At 40.9% G+C, this 15,384-nt stretch overlaps 1 protein-coding gene across 2 annotated transcripts in view; it reads left to right on the forward strand.

The window, feature by feature from the left end:
• The window catches only part of LOC133554663 (uncharacterized), a 14,255-nt gene extending 2,604 nt beyond the window's left edge, over positions 1-11,651 (forward strand). Inside the window, exons 2-5 of one of the 2 annotated variants that reach the window (XM_061903681.1) lie at positions 132-467; positions 2,923-3,080; positions 8,366-8,666; positions 11,108-11,651. In XM_061903681.1, coding sequence (XP_061759665.1) covers positions 132-467; positions 2,923-3,080; positions 8,366-8,666; positions 11,108-11,115 — 803 coding nt within the window. In that variant the 3' untranslated portion in view covers positions 11,116-11,651. Of the gene's footprint in view, positions 1-131; positions 468-2,922; positions 3,081-8,365 lie in introns of both variants that reach the window. The other variant, XM_061903673.1, reaches the window with a different exon arrangement.
• The last annotated feature ends 3,733 nt before the right edge of the window (positions 11,652-15,384 follow it).

Genomic DNA, 15,384 nt, shown 5'->3' on the forward strand with positions numbered 1-15,384 from the left:
CTGTTTTAGATGGCTCTCATCATGATTTTAATGCTCTATGAAAATATTCCATTTAATAATACTAATCCTACTTTGCGGTTCCAGTCCCCCAAAAAACATGCCTGAGCCAAAGTGTGTTTTGTGTCCTGCAGACGTCCAGCAGAAGATTGTTCGTCAAGAACAACATCCACCCTTACCTCGGAAGGGGAGCTCCACTTTGGAGCAGGTGTGTCCACAACCCCCCCACATTAACGAGGAGGACCTCTGCGTCATCGGGGAGGAAGAGCGCCTTCTCGGGCCGAAGGAGGCTGATCTCAGCAAGTTGCCTCTGACTGTTGTCTCTGTGAAGATAGAAAAGTATGAAGACGAATCACAAGCGGACAAGCTCTTAGTGCCGCTATCGAATCATAACCAAATGTCGTACTCCACTGATGAGGAAGACGTCAACAACACCCAGGAACCGTTGAGCAGTGATACGGACTGTAAAGGTGATATAAGGACTCACACTGACAACAAACACGATGAATCAATTAATAAATTTGCCCTGGTCTTATTTACAGTAGCACAGTAAAAACAACATCCGTAGATTTTATGGTTAAAGAAAATGTAAACTTAGTCGCCACAATTTTACAGTAAAACATTTAATTAACAGTATTATCGTATAAAACCATCGTAAATTTTACCGTCAAAATCTATTTTGACGTTTACAGTGTACAATTCGATAGATATCTTACTTTGAAATTAAGTTCAGCAGATATTAAGGTATTTCTTTTGACAAAAAAAATGTGTTTAGAAAGTATAATAATACGGCATTTGTTGGAATATTGGATCATATTTATGTTTAAAAGATATGCAATCTCATGCAGAGCATGTATTTTTAATACATTTAGTAAGAAAATATAAAGTACTTTATTAACGCATATTATTTCCAGGCCATATAAAATGATGTAAAGAGCCAGATATGATCTGTATAGGTTTCCCTCTTGTGTGGGTTCTCCTGGCCGACAGATCTTCGGGAGCCCGGTGTTCCGTGTGAATAAAGTCTTTTACAAACGCCGTTTCAATATGAGTTGGGAAATTGTGTTAGATGTAAATATAAACGGAATACAATGATTTGCAAATCCTTTTCAACCCATATTCATTTGAATGCACTACAAAGACAAGATATTTGATGTTCAAACTCATAAACTTTTTTTTTTTTCTCTAATAATAATTAACTTAGAATTTCATGGCTGCAACACGTGCCAAAGTAGTTGGGAAAGGGCATGTTCACCACTGTGTTACATCACTTTTTTTTTAACAACACTCAATGAACGTTTGGGAACTGAGGAAACTAATTGTTGAAGCTTTGAAAGTTGAATTCTTTCCCATTCTTGTTTTATGTAGAGCTTTAGTCGTTCAACAGTCTCCGTTGTCGTATTTTACGCTTCATAATGCACCACACATTTTCGATGGGAGACAGGTCTGGACTGCAGGCAGGCCAGGAAAGTAGCCGCACTCTTTTACTACGAAGCCACGCTGTTGTAACACGTGGCTTGGCATTGTTTTGCTGAAATAAGCAGAGGCGTCCATGATTCACGTTGCTTGGATGACATCATATGTTGCTCCAAAACCTGTATGGACAATTCAGCATTAATGGTGCCTTCACAGATGTGTAAGTTACCCATGCCCTGGGCACTAATACACACCGATACCATCACATATGCTGGCTTTTGAACTTTGCGCCTATAACAATCCGGATTGTTATTTTCCTCTTTGTTCCGGAGGATACCACGTCCACAGTTTCCAAATATAATTTGAAATGTGAACTCGTAAGACCACAGAACACTTTTCCACTTTGCATCAGTCAATTTTAGATGAGCTCGGGCCCAGCGAAGCCGACGCCGTTACTGGGTGTTGTTGATAAATGGCTTTCGGTTTGTATAGTACAGTTTTAACTTGCACTTACAGATGTAGCGACCAATTGTAATTACTGACAGTGGTTTTATGAAGTGTTACTGAGCCCATGTGGTGATATCCTTTACACACTGATGTCGGTTTTTAATGCAGTACCGCCTGAGGGGTCAACGGTCCGTAATATCATCGCTTACGTGCAGTGATTTCTCCAGAGTCTCTGAACCTTTTGATGATGTTAGATGGTAAAATCCCTAAATTCCTTGCAATAGCTCGTTGAGTAATGTTGTTCTAAAACTGTTCGAGAATTTGCTCACAAATTGGTGGCCCTCGCCCCATCCTTGTTTGTGAATTACTTAGCATTTCATGGAAGCTGCTTTTATTCCCAATTATGGCACCCACCTATTCCCAATTAGCCAGCACACCTGTGGGATGTTCCAAATAAGTGTTTGATGAGCATTCCTCAACTTTATCAGTATTTATTGCCACCTTCCCCAACTTCTTTGTCACGTGTTGCTGGCATCAAATTTTAAAGTTAATGATTATTTGCACCAAAAAAAAATGTTTATCAGTTTGAACATCAAATATGTTGTCTTTGTAGCATATTCAACTGAATATGGGTTGAAAAAATTTGCAAATCATTGTATTCCATTTATATTTACATCTAACACAATTTCCCAACTCATATGCAAACAGGGTTTGTATTTTCTCACACGCCACGACAGCACACTCTTCTGTGTCTTTTCAGTCTTTTTCTCGGCGTGTCTCTCTCTCGCTCCAACTCCAACTACGTGTCTCTCTCCGGCTGCTGCTAATAAGGGCGACAGGCGATTAGATAAAATTTCCCAGCTCGGCAATCTCCTCACCTGCCGCTGCGTCGAGGTCGGTCCTCACACACCCAGCTCTGCGGCAGGCCCGCGGGCCACGCCCTCCTCCACATGATCATTTTAATCAAACTTTATTGCACGTAAATTATTTATTACATGGTTTTGACCTAAAATACACCTTGCGAAGTCCATGTTTGAACAATTGTGTGTTTGTGTTCTGCAGATGTCCATCAGATGATTGGCCTTCACGAACGCCCCCCTCAATCACGGGGGGGCAGCTTCACGTTGGAGCAGGAGGATCAAGAGCCCGCCCACTTTAAAGAGGAAGAGGATGCCCTTTGGATCAGTCATGATGGAAACCACTGTGGAGGATCATATGACGTAATACAGTTTTTTTAAGGGTGTTTTCACTTTTTGCTGTTATTTCAAAACCCAAAAGCAGTGACGTTGGCACATTGTTTAATTCGTATGTAAAAACGGAATACAATGATTTGCAAATCCTTTTTAACCTATATTCAATTGTATGGACTGCAAAGACAATATATTTCATGTTCAAACTGAGAAACTTAATTTATTTTTGCAAATAAGTGAAGTAAATTGTGAAGTGAATTATATTTATATAGCGCTTTTCTCTAGTGACTCAAAGCGCTTTACATAGTGAAACCCAATATCTAAGTTACATTTAATCCAGTATGGTTGGTACTGGGAGCAGGTGGGTAAAGTGTCTTGCCCAAGGACACAACGTCAGTAACTAGGATGGCGGAAGCGGGAATCGAACCTGCAACCCTCAAGTTGCTGGCACGGCCACTCTACCAACCGAGCTAACTTAGAATTTAATGGTAGCAACACATTGCAAAAAAGTTGGCACAGGGGCATTTTTACCACTGTGTTCCATGGCCTTTCCTTTTAACAACACTCAGTAAAAAAATTGGGAACTGAGGAAATCTATTTTTCAATCAATCAATCAATGTTTACTTTTATAGCCCTAAATCACTAGTGTCTCAAAGGGCTGCACAAACCACCACGACATCCTCGGTAGGCCCACATAAGGGCAAGGAAAACTCACACCCAGTGGGACATCGGTGACAATAATGACCCAGTGGGACTCACACCCAGTGGGACATCGGTGACAATAATGACCCAGTGGGACGTCGGTGACAATGATGACTATGAGAACCTTAGAGAGGAGGAAAGCAATGGATGTCGAGCGGGTCTAACATGATACTGTGAAAGTTCAATCCACAATGGATCCAACACAGTCGCGATAGTCCAGTCCAAAGCGGATCCAACACAGCAGCGAGAGTCCCGTTCACAGCGGAGCCAGCAGGAAACCATCCCAAGCGGAGGCGGATCAGCATCGCAGAGATGTCCCCAGCCGATACACAGGCAAGCAGTACATGGCCACCGGATCGGACCGGACCCGCTCCACAAGGGAGAGTGGGACATAGAAGAAAAAGAAAAGAAACGGCAGATCAACTGGTCTAAAAAGGGAGTCTATTTAAAGGCTAGAGTATACAAATGAGTTTTAAGGTGAGACTTAAATGCTTCTACTGAGGTAGCATCTCGAACTGCTATCGGGAGGGCATTCCAGAGTACTGGAGCCCGAACGGAAAACGCTCTATAGCCCGCAGACTTTTTTTGGGCTTTGGGAATCACTAACAAGCCGGAGTCCTTTGAACGCAGATTTCTTGCCGGGACATATGGTATAATACAATCGGCAAGATAGGATGGAGCTAGACCGTGTAGTATTTTATACGTAAGTAGTAAAACCTTAAAGTCACGTCTTAAATGCACAGGAAGCCAGTGCAGGTGAGCCAGTACAGGCGTAATGTGATCAAACTTTCTTGTTCTTGTCAAAAGTCTAGCAGCCGCATTTTGTACCAACTGTAATCTTTTAATGCTAGACATGGGGAGACCCGAAAATAATACGTTACAGTAGTCGAGGCGAGACGTAACAAACGCATGGATAATGATCTCAGCGTCTTTAGTGGACAGAATGGAGCGAATTTTAGCGATATTACGGAGATGAAAGAAGGCCGTTTTAGTAACGCTTTTAATGTGTGCCTCAAAGGAGAGAGTTGGGTCGAAGATAATACCCAGATTCTTTACCGTGTCGCCTTGTTTAATTGTTTGGTTGTCAAATGTTAGAGTTGTATTATTAAATAGAGTTCGGTGTCTAGCAGGACCGATAATCAGCATTTCCGTTTTTTTGGCATTGAGTTGCAAAAAGTTAGCGGACATCCATTGTTTAATTTCATTAAGACACGCCTCCAGCTGACTACAATCCGGCGTGTTGGTCAGCTTTAGGGGCATGTAAAGTTGGGTGTCATCAGCATAACAGTGAAAGCTAATACCGTATTTGCGTATGATGTCACCTAGCGGCAGCATGTAGATGCTGAAGAGTGCAGGGCCAAGGACCGAACCCTGGGGAACTCCACACGTTACCTTAACGTAGTCCGAGGTCACATTGTTATGGGAGACACACTGCATCCTATCAGTAAGATAAGAGTTAAACCAAGACAGGGCTAAGTCTGACATACCAATTAGTGTTTTGATACGTTCTAATAAAATATTATGATCGACGGTATCGAAAGCAGCGCTAAGATCGAGGAGCAGCAACATAGATGACGCATCAGAATCCATCGTTAGCAATAGATCATTAGTCATTTTTGCGAGGGCTGTCTCCGTGGAGTGATTTGCCCTGAAACCGGATTGAAAGGTTTCACATAGATTGTTAGACGCTAAGTGTTCATTTAACTGCTCCGCAACAATTTTTTCGAGGATTTTTGAAATAAAGGGAAGGTGAGACACCGGTCGGTAGTTTACCATGAGGTCAGGATCGAGGTTAGGTCTTTTAAGAAGAGGATGAATAACCGCTTTTTTGAATGCTAGGGGAACAGTGCCCGAGGAGAGTGATAAGTTTATAATATTTAGCACTGATGGACCTAATAATACAAAGAGCTCCTTGATCAGTTTCCAAGGAAGAGGGTCAAGTAAACATGTTGTCTGTTTTATTCCATTTACACGTTGTAACAATTCCTCTAATGTTATTTCCTCAAAACGAGAGAAACTATTTTGGAGGGCAGTATCCGCCGTATATACCATCGTGTCAGTGTTAATAGAACCCCGTTGTAGCTGGGACGCATTGTCTTTAATCTCCTTTCTAATGACTTCAATTTTCTTACAAAAGAATTGCATAAAGTCATCAGCTGAGTGGGTTGAGCTACTGGAAGGGGTCCCTTGTTGGGTTAGCGATGCTACCGTATTAAACAAAAATTTAGGATCGTTTTTATTACGGTGGATGAGATTTGAGTAATATTTAGCTTTAGCTAAGGTAAGCATGCGTTTATAAGTTATTAAACCATCACTCCATGCTTGATGGTGCACCTCAAGTTTAGTCGTGCGCCATTTGCGTTCCAGCTTTCTACATAATAATTTCTGAGCTCTAGTTTCTTCTGTAAACCACGGGGTGTGCTTTTTTGGAGCCTTTTTTAACTTTAGCGGTGCTATGTTATCAATGGTTTCGCGCAGGGTGTCGTTAAAGTTGTTAGTGAGGTTATCAATAGAGCCCACATACTTTGGGAATGGTGCCATTACCGAGGGCAGTAGGTCAGCAAGAGTTGTCGTTGTGGCTGTATTAATGTTGCAGCTGCTATAGCAGTTATTATTATTATTAGTTTGACGAACATGCGTCTGAACCTCGAATTTTATAAGGTAATGATCGGACAATACTTTAGTATACGGGAGTATCGTAACTTTGGAAACGGTGATACCCCTGACAAGCACTAGGTCTATCGTATTACCGTTGCGATGCGTGGGTTCATTTATTATTTGTGTGAGACCACAGCTGTCAATTACAGTCTGGAGCGCTACGCACGGTGGGTCCGATGGGGTATTCATATGGATATTAAAGTCCCCCATTATGATTATATTATCGGCGTGTGTCACTAGATCAGAAACGAACTCTGAGAATTCATTGATAAAGTCCGAATAGGGCCCTGGGGGGCGGTAGATAACAGCCAGGTATAGAGGCAGCGGTGTGACAGACCTCATAGTAAGCACCTCAAACGATTTATATGTATTATTTATGTTAGGACTAAGGTTAAAGTTTTCGTTGTATATTAGTGCGACCCCCCCACCCCTTTTAAGCGGACGGGCAATATGCGCATGTGTAAAGTTAGGAGGACATGCCTCATTTAGCGCAAAAAAGTCGTTTGGTTTAAGCCAGGTTTCGCTGAGACCGATGACGTTAAGATTGTTGTCTCTGATAATATTATTAACTAATAACGTTTTGGGAGACAATGATCTTATGTTTAAAAAACCTATATTATAGGTAGTGGGCTGTTTCAGGGAATTTTTGATCAAATTATCCGTAATAGCAATATTAATAATGTTGTTTTTTTGAAGCTTTTCAGGCGGAATTCTTTCCCATTCTTGCTGGATGTACAGCTTAAGTTGTTCAACAGTCCGGGATCTCCGTTCTGGTATTTTAAGCGACATATTGCACCACACATTTTCAACGGAAGACCGGTCTGGACTACAGGCAGGCCAGTCTAGTACCCGCAATCTTTTACTCTGATGCCACGCTGTTGTAAGACATGGCTTGGCATTGTCTTGGTGAAATAAGCAGGGGCGTCCATAATAACGTTGCTTGGATTGCAACATATGTTGCTCCAAAAGCTGTATTTACCGTTCAGCATTAATGTGTAAGTTACCCATGCCTTGGCCACTAATACGCCCCCATACCCTCACAGATGCTGGCTTTTGAACTTTGCACCTAGAACAATCCGAATGGTTCTTTTCCTCTTTGTTCCAGAGGACAAGACGTCCACAGTTTCCAAAAACAATTTGAAATGCGGACTCGTCAGACCACAGAACACTTTTCCACTTCGCTTCAGTCCATCTTAGATGAGCTCAGGGCCCAGCGAAGCCGACAATGTTTCTGGGTGTTGTTCATAAATGGCCTTTGCTTTGCATAGTAGAGTTTTAACTTGTACTTATGCTGTAGTTACTGACAGTGGTTTCCTAAAGTGTTCCTGAGCCCATGCGGTGATATCCTTTACACACCGATGTTGCTTTTTGAACGAAGGTCTGCAATATCATCGCTTACGTGCAGTGATTTCTCCAGAACCTTTTGATGATATTACGGACCGGGGATGATGAAATCTCTAAATTCTTTGCAATAGCTGGTTGAAAAATGTTCTTAGACTGTTGGACAATTTGCTCACGCATTTATTGACAAAGTGGTGACCCTCGCCCCATCCTTGTTTGTTAACGGCTGAGCTTTTCATGGAACCTGCTTTTATACCCAATCATGGCACCCACCTGTTCCTAATTAGCCTGTTCACTTGTGGGATGTTCCAAATAAGCGTTTGATGAGCATTCCACAACTTTCTCAGTCTTTTTTACCACTTGTGCCAGGTTTTTTGAAACATGTTGCAGGCATCAAATTCCAAATGAGCAAATTTTTGCAAAAAATAACCAAGTTTTTCCAGTTGGAACGTTAAATATGTTGTCTTTGCAGTCTATTCAATTGAATATAAGTCTAAAGTTATTTGCAAATCATTGTAATCTGTTTTTATTTGCCATCCTCACTGGTTTCGGGTTTTGTACTTGGATTTTGGGTATTCAAAGCCACCTTTACAATGTGAGTATGATACTTGCAGGGGGCCAAGCTACCACAAAGTGCTGCCGAGAAGCAGAGGCGCTATCGTGCTCGGCGGGATGCCGACCCGGAGAGGAGAGAGAGATATTTAAAGAGAGAAAAAGAAAAATACAAGACGGACGTAGAATTAGGCAGGAGGAAACGGATCAGTGAAGTGGGTAATAAAGAAAAGCACAAAAGACGGCAAAAGTGGAGAGAGACGTACCACAGGATCAAGGGCAGGAAAGAAGCGGTGCGTCACCTCATCACGGCGCCCGGCTATCACCAGTGCAAGCTGCGGAACCACAACCAAGCACTTCCAGGTCTGCTTCTTTAAATACATCCAGTGTAAAAAAAAATGAGGCATAAGAGCAGGGGTGTCCAAACTTTTGCCACTGAGGGCCACACACTAAAGAAATCAGAGCATGTGGAGCCATTCTGATAGTTTTAATATTCAAAACCAATACGATATACGGATTTGTTTGAACCTTCAGGGCTCCCATCTGCTTTTGTCCCAGGTACTCGCTCATAAAAATGTTAAAAATAAGTTGCTGTTTTACTTTATTTTCAAAGTTGAAATCGCTAAAAAGTAAAATGGGTTATACTTGTGTAGCGCTTTTCTACCTTCAAGGTACTCAAAGCGCTTTTACACTATTTCCACATTCACCCATTCACACACTGATGGTGGGAGCTGCCATGCAGGGCCCTAACCACGACCCATCAGTAGCAGGAGTGAAGTGTCTTGCTCAAGGACACAACGGACGTGACGAGGTTGGTAGAAGGTGGGGATTGAACCAGGAACCCTCAGGTTGCTGGCACGGCCACTCTCCCAACCACGCCGCGCCGCACTCTACATCAAATCCGTATCTATCTGTCGGTTATAAATTTGTTCGGTCTTTCTTTGTTTGTTTTATGCCATCCATCCCTCCATTTTCTACCGCTCGTCCCTTTTTTGGGGTCGCAGCAGGTGATGGAGCCTATCTCAGCTGCATTCGTGCGGACGGCGGGATACACCCTGGACAAGTCGCCACCTCGTCCCAGTGTTTTACACCTTTTTTTTTTGGTCAAAACTCATTGTTTTAAGGCAAAAACACAAAATATGCAATATTTTTCCACAAAAATTGTTACAATATATAATGTGACGTAATTAGAGCGTTAATTAGGTCAGTAATTGATAACATTTATCTTATTTCATTTTTTTTTAAAACAATGACCGTTTACTCAGTGCCCTGGTGCTCCTACTCAGTGGCCTAGTGGTTAGAGTGTCCGCCCTGAGATCGGTAGGTCGTGAGTTCAAATCCCGGCCGAGTAATACCAAAGACTATAAAAATGGGACCCGTTACCTCCCTGCTTGGCATTCACCATTAAGGGTTGGAATTGGGGGTTGAATCACTATAAAGGATTCCCGGGCGCGGCACCGCTGCTGCCCACTACTCCCCTCACCTCCCAGGGGGTGATCAAGGGTAATGGGTCAAATGCAGAGAATAATTTTGCCACATCTTGTATGTGTGTGACAATCATTGGTACTTTAACTTTGACTTTTTTAACTTTAAAAAGAAGCCCCACAAAATGATTGAAATCAAAAAGGGCCCCATTCATCCATCTATCCATGTTCTACCACTTGTCCTGTTCGGAGTCGCAGGAGGTGGCTGGAGCCTATCTTAGCTGCATTGGGGCGCAAGGTGGCGTACACCCTGCACAAGTCGCCATCTCATCACAGTGTTTTATGCCTTTTTTGGTCAAAACTCTTTATTTTAAGGCAAAAACACAAAATATGCAAATATTTTTCCACAAAAATTGTTAGAATATATAATGTGAAGTAATTGGAGCGTTAATTAGGTCAGTAATTTCTATCATTTTTTTTATTTCAATGTTTTTTTTAAGCAATGACCGTTTAAAAGGAAGCCCCCAAAAAATTATTGGAATCCAAAGGGCCCCATTCATCCATCCATTTTCTACCGCTCGGCCTGTTCAGGGTCGCAGGAGGTGCTGGAGCCTATCTCAGCTGCATTGGGGTGGAAGGTGGGGTACACCCTGGACAAGTCACCATCTCATCACAGTGTTTTATGCCTTTTTTTGGTCAAAACTCTTTATTTTAAGGCAAAAACACAAAATATGCAAATATTTTTTCCACAAAAATTGTTAGAATACATAATTTGATTGGAGCGTTAATTAGGTCAGTAATTTATATAATTTATTTTATTTCAAGTTTTTTTAAACAATGACAGTTTAAAAAAAAGCCCAACAAAAATGATTGGAATCCAAAGAGCCCCTTTCATAAGTGTTAAAAATAATTCGTAGATACTTTTTTTCAACTTTTAATGCTATTATTTTTTTCATGTTTTTTAGTGCATTTTTTGTTTAAAGAAAACTTTGTGTTATATGGCAAACACACAAAATATGCAATATTTGTCCCCAGATATATTTCAAAGTGGAAATATTTGATGTGAAAAAATTGAAGCCCTGAATAGATTAATTATTTATAACACAACGATTTAGATTTATTATTTTTTGTGCAATGACAGTAAAAAAACAAAACAAAACAGCCTGCATGGGAGTCTTGTGTTATTCGAGTAAACATTGCACATTGTTCTCGTTACTTTTCACCTGTTAGCTCTTTTATTCCACTTTGTGTTTTTCTAATGGTATTTTTAGAATGTTCCTGAGCCACATTTTGGACACCCCGCATTAGAGCATGTGTGATTTTTGTGATGTAACAATGTGTGGCTTATTGTTTTGTTTGTTTTTTTGTATTTGTTTTAAGCAATATAAACAGCGACGGACAAATGTATTGGAATTTTCCAGGAAATGATGGAAATATGAGAACAATGGAAACGTTAACTACACCAACAAGAGGAAGCGGAACAACAGTTTCACATAGTTTGATGAGCAGAGTGTAAGAAACTCAAAAACCAAAAACTGTCGCTTTAGGACACAGTAGAAAGTTTGCATGAAGTTTTGGATTTAAGACCAAAGTTACTCTCTGTTTGTTCCGACCTTTTTCGGATCGTTCAACCAAGTTTTGGTATACGGAGACACGCACACGGTCTAAAAGGAGGTATCAGATATGTTACTGATGCACACTTAAGTCCAAAATTGTCTTTCATGGCTTAATGCAGGTGTGTCAAACTCATTTTAGATGGGGGGCCACGTGGAGAAAAATATACTCCCAAGTGGGCCGGACTGGTAAAATCACGGCACGATAACTTCTAAACAGAGACAACTTCAGATTGTTTTCTTTGTTTAAAAATAGAACAAGCACATTCTGAAAATGTACAATAAAGGATGTTGTTGAGTTTTTTATTACACTTACATGTTGCGGTTAATAGTATTCTATCTTTATTTTTTTGTTATTTATACTTTCTGAATAAATTATGTTCATCAGTCAACTCACAGGTGTTAATTTTCAACCTATCCAGATGAATTACAGGATTTTATTTATGTAGTTTGATCATATTCCACGACTGATGTACTAACATTACATGGTTGATTTTGTACATATGTAGCATCATCTACAAAGATACAAATAATTGCTATTTCGACATCCAGTGGATGTGTGTGTGTATATATATATATATATATATATATATATATATATATATATACATATATATTTACATATATATATACATATATATATACACACATTATATATATATATATATATATATACATATAAATACGGTTCCCTCCGGGTACTACGGCTTCCTCCCACTTCCAAAGACATGCACCTGGGGATAGGTTGATTGGCAACACTAAATTGGCCCTAGTGTGTGAATGTGAGTGTGAATGTTCTCTGTCTATCTGTGTTGGCCCTGCGATGAGGTGGCGACTTGTCCAGGGTGTACCCCGCCTTCCGCCCGATTGTAGCTGAGATAGGCGCCAGCGCCCCCCGCGACCCCGAAAGGGAATAAGCGGTAGAAAATGGATGGATGGATGGATGGATATAAATACATATATATATACATACATATATATACATATATATATACATACATATATATACATATATATATATACATATATATATATACATATATATACATATATATACATATATATATATACATATATATACATATATATACATATATATATATATATATATATATATATATATATATATATATATATATATATATATATATATGGGCGCACACACACACATTAGGGGTGTAACAGTACGTGTATTTGTATTGAACCGTTTCGTTATGGGGGTTTCGGTTCAGCACACGGGCGTACTGAACAAGTTTGTAAGTCTTCACAAGCTGCTCTGCTTTCTGCCTCTGTCTCAGCAGCAAGCATTGTCCCGCCCACACAACCATCTGATTGGTTACACACAAAACCAATCTGCAGTGCGTATTAAGAGCGATGTAACAGCCAGTCAGCAGTGCCTATTCAGAGCGCATGGAGTCACTGCTTCAGCGTCGGGCAGATATTCGTTTAGCAGAGGCGCAGCGGACTCTCCCCAAATTATAAAAAACACTTCCAAGTCAACTACTTTCTAAACATCACTATGAGCCCGTTGACCTTCTAGAAACTTAAACTGAAGCTCAGCTCACTTGCAGTCCTAGCTTGAGGTGAAGGCTAATTAGCTTTAAGCGTAATGTTAGCTCATTTTGCTGTGTGTGTTAGTGTGTGCGTGTGTGTGCGCGCGTGTGTGCATGCGTGCGTGTGTGTTGGGGGCAGCAAAGCCCTGTCTGTCTGTTATTTCATTGAACTCCATGGTGTACTGGGATGAATAGTCTCTCCTATTGCTGTTGTACTATTTTTTCAGCTATAGTTACATGAATCATTAGTAATGTAGCAGCCTAGTTTCGAATGGCAAGGTCCATGCTATCACATGCGGATAAAAAAGCCATTGTTTACAAATTTGGTAAATAAATAACCCAAAAATGTACATTTTTTTGTTTTGTTACTGTACCGAAAATTAACCGAACCGTGACCTCTAAACCGAGGTATGTACCGAACCGAAATTTTTGTGTACCGTTACACCCCTAACACATACATATATATATATATATATATATATATATACACATACATACATACAGTACGTATATACACATATATGTACACACCCATGTATATACATTTATACACATATATATATATATACACACCCATGTATATACATATATACACATAAATATACACACCCATGTATATACCTATATACATATCCACACATACATATACACATATATGTATAAATATATACACATATATATATACATATACACACACATATGTACATCTATATACATATATATATACACATACATACATGTATACATACACACATGTATATATACATATGTCTGTATATATAGATATATATATATACACACACACACATATACACATAAGAATATATGTATACATATGTATATATATATACACACATGTATATTATATATATATATAATGATGTGTGCATATATACATAGACTCAAATGTGTGTATTATATATATATTTATACATACAGTGGGGCAAAAAAGTATTTAGTCAGCCACCGATTGTGCAAGTTCTCCCACTTAAAATGATGACAGAGGTCTGTAATTTTCATCATAGGTACACTTCAACTGTGAGAGACAGAATGTGGGAAAAAAAATCCAGGAATTCACATTGTAGGAATTTTAAATAATTTATTTGTAAATTATGGTGGAAAATAAGTATTTGTTCAACCATTCAAAGCTCTCACTGATGGAAGGAGGTTTTGGCTCAAAATCTCACGATACATGGCCCCATTCATTCTTTCCTTAACACGGATCAATCGTCCTGTCCCCTTAGCAGAAAAACAGCCCCAAAGCATGATGTTTCCACCCCCATGCTTCACAGTAGTTATGGTGTTCTTCGGATGCAACTCAGTATTCTTCTTCCTCCAAACACGACGAGTTGAGTTTATACCAAAAAGTTCTATTTTGGTTTCATCTGACCAAATGACATCCTCCCAATGTATCATCCATGTATCCATTTTGGTACATATACATCCATTTCTACCGCTTATTCCCTTTTGGGGTCGCGGGGGGCGCTGGCGCCAATCTCAGCTACAATCGGGCGGAAGGCGGGGTACACCCTGGACAAGTCGCCATCTCATCGCAGGGCCAACACAGATTGACAGACAACATTCACACACTAGGGCCAATTTAGTGTTGCCAATCAACCTATCCCTAGGTGCATGTCTTTGGAAGTGGGAGGAAGCGGAGTACCCGGAGGGAACCCACGCATTCACGGGGAGAACATGCAAACTCCACATAGAAAGCTCCTGAGCCTGGATTTGAACCCAGGACTGCAGGAATTTCGTATTGGGAAGCTTGCTTGCTTATGGCAGTCCATCGATGTCGATGATGACGTTGCTCCAAACGAAGTATTGGATTGGTTATTGTTGTGCTTTTCGCGTGTGCATAGCCAGGTGCTGCTCAGGCCTATGCGTGATCCACAGACTTTGTCACAGGAGGGGCAGGGGAGGGCAGCGGTGATGGTCGCTGGTGCTGTGGCACGTTGGTGTCTTTGTGCACGCCGCTGTGCTCTCCGCTCTGAGAACTTCTCGTGAAGATGAGTGATTCCCTGGTGGCAGGTAGAGCTCCAAGTCTGCCGGTCAGCAGCCAGGGACTCCAGTGTTGGTTGTTTGATGTCACACTTTTTCAGGAGAGTTTTAATGTGGTCCTTGTACCGTTTTTTCTGGCCCCAGGCAGACCTTTGACCGACTGAAAGCTGGCCATACAATATTTGACGGGGTAGGCGGTGGGCTGGCATACGAATCACATATCCGACCCATCTTAGGTGTTTTTGGCAAAGGAGTGCTGTGATGCTGGGTGTGTTGGTCCGGTCATAAAATTCAGTGTAGGGCACCCTGTCTTCCCAGGTCAGACCTAGGATCCTTTGGAGGCAGCGGATGTGGAAGGCCTCGAGACTCTGGATGTGCCTCTGGTAGGGTGTCCAGGTTTCGGAATCCCATCTGTGGGGTCCAGGTGTTTATGGGACAGGAGGGTGACAGTGGAAATGAACATGTTGAATATGGTTGGGGCAAGGACACA

Source organism: Nerophis ophidion, linkage group LG01 (assembly GCF_033978795.1).
Source record: "Nerophis ophidion isolate RoL-2023_Sa linkage group LG01, RoL_Noph_v1.0, whole genome shotgun sequence".
Classification (NCBI taxonomy): domain Eukaryota; kingdom Metazoa; phylum Chordata; class Actinopteri; order Syngnathiformes; family Syngnathidae; genus Nerophis; species Nerophis ophidion.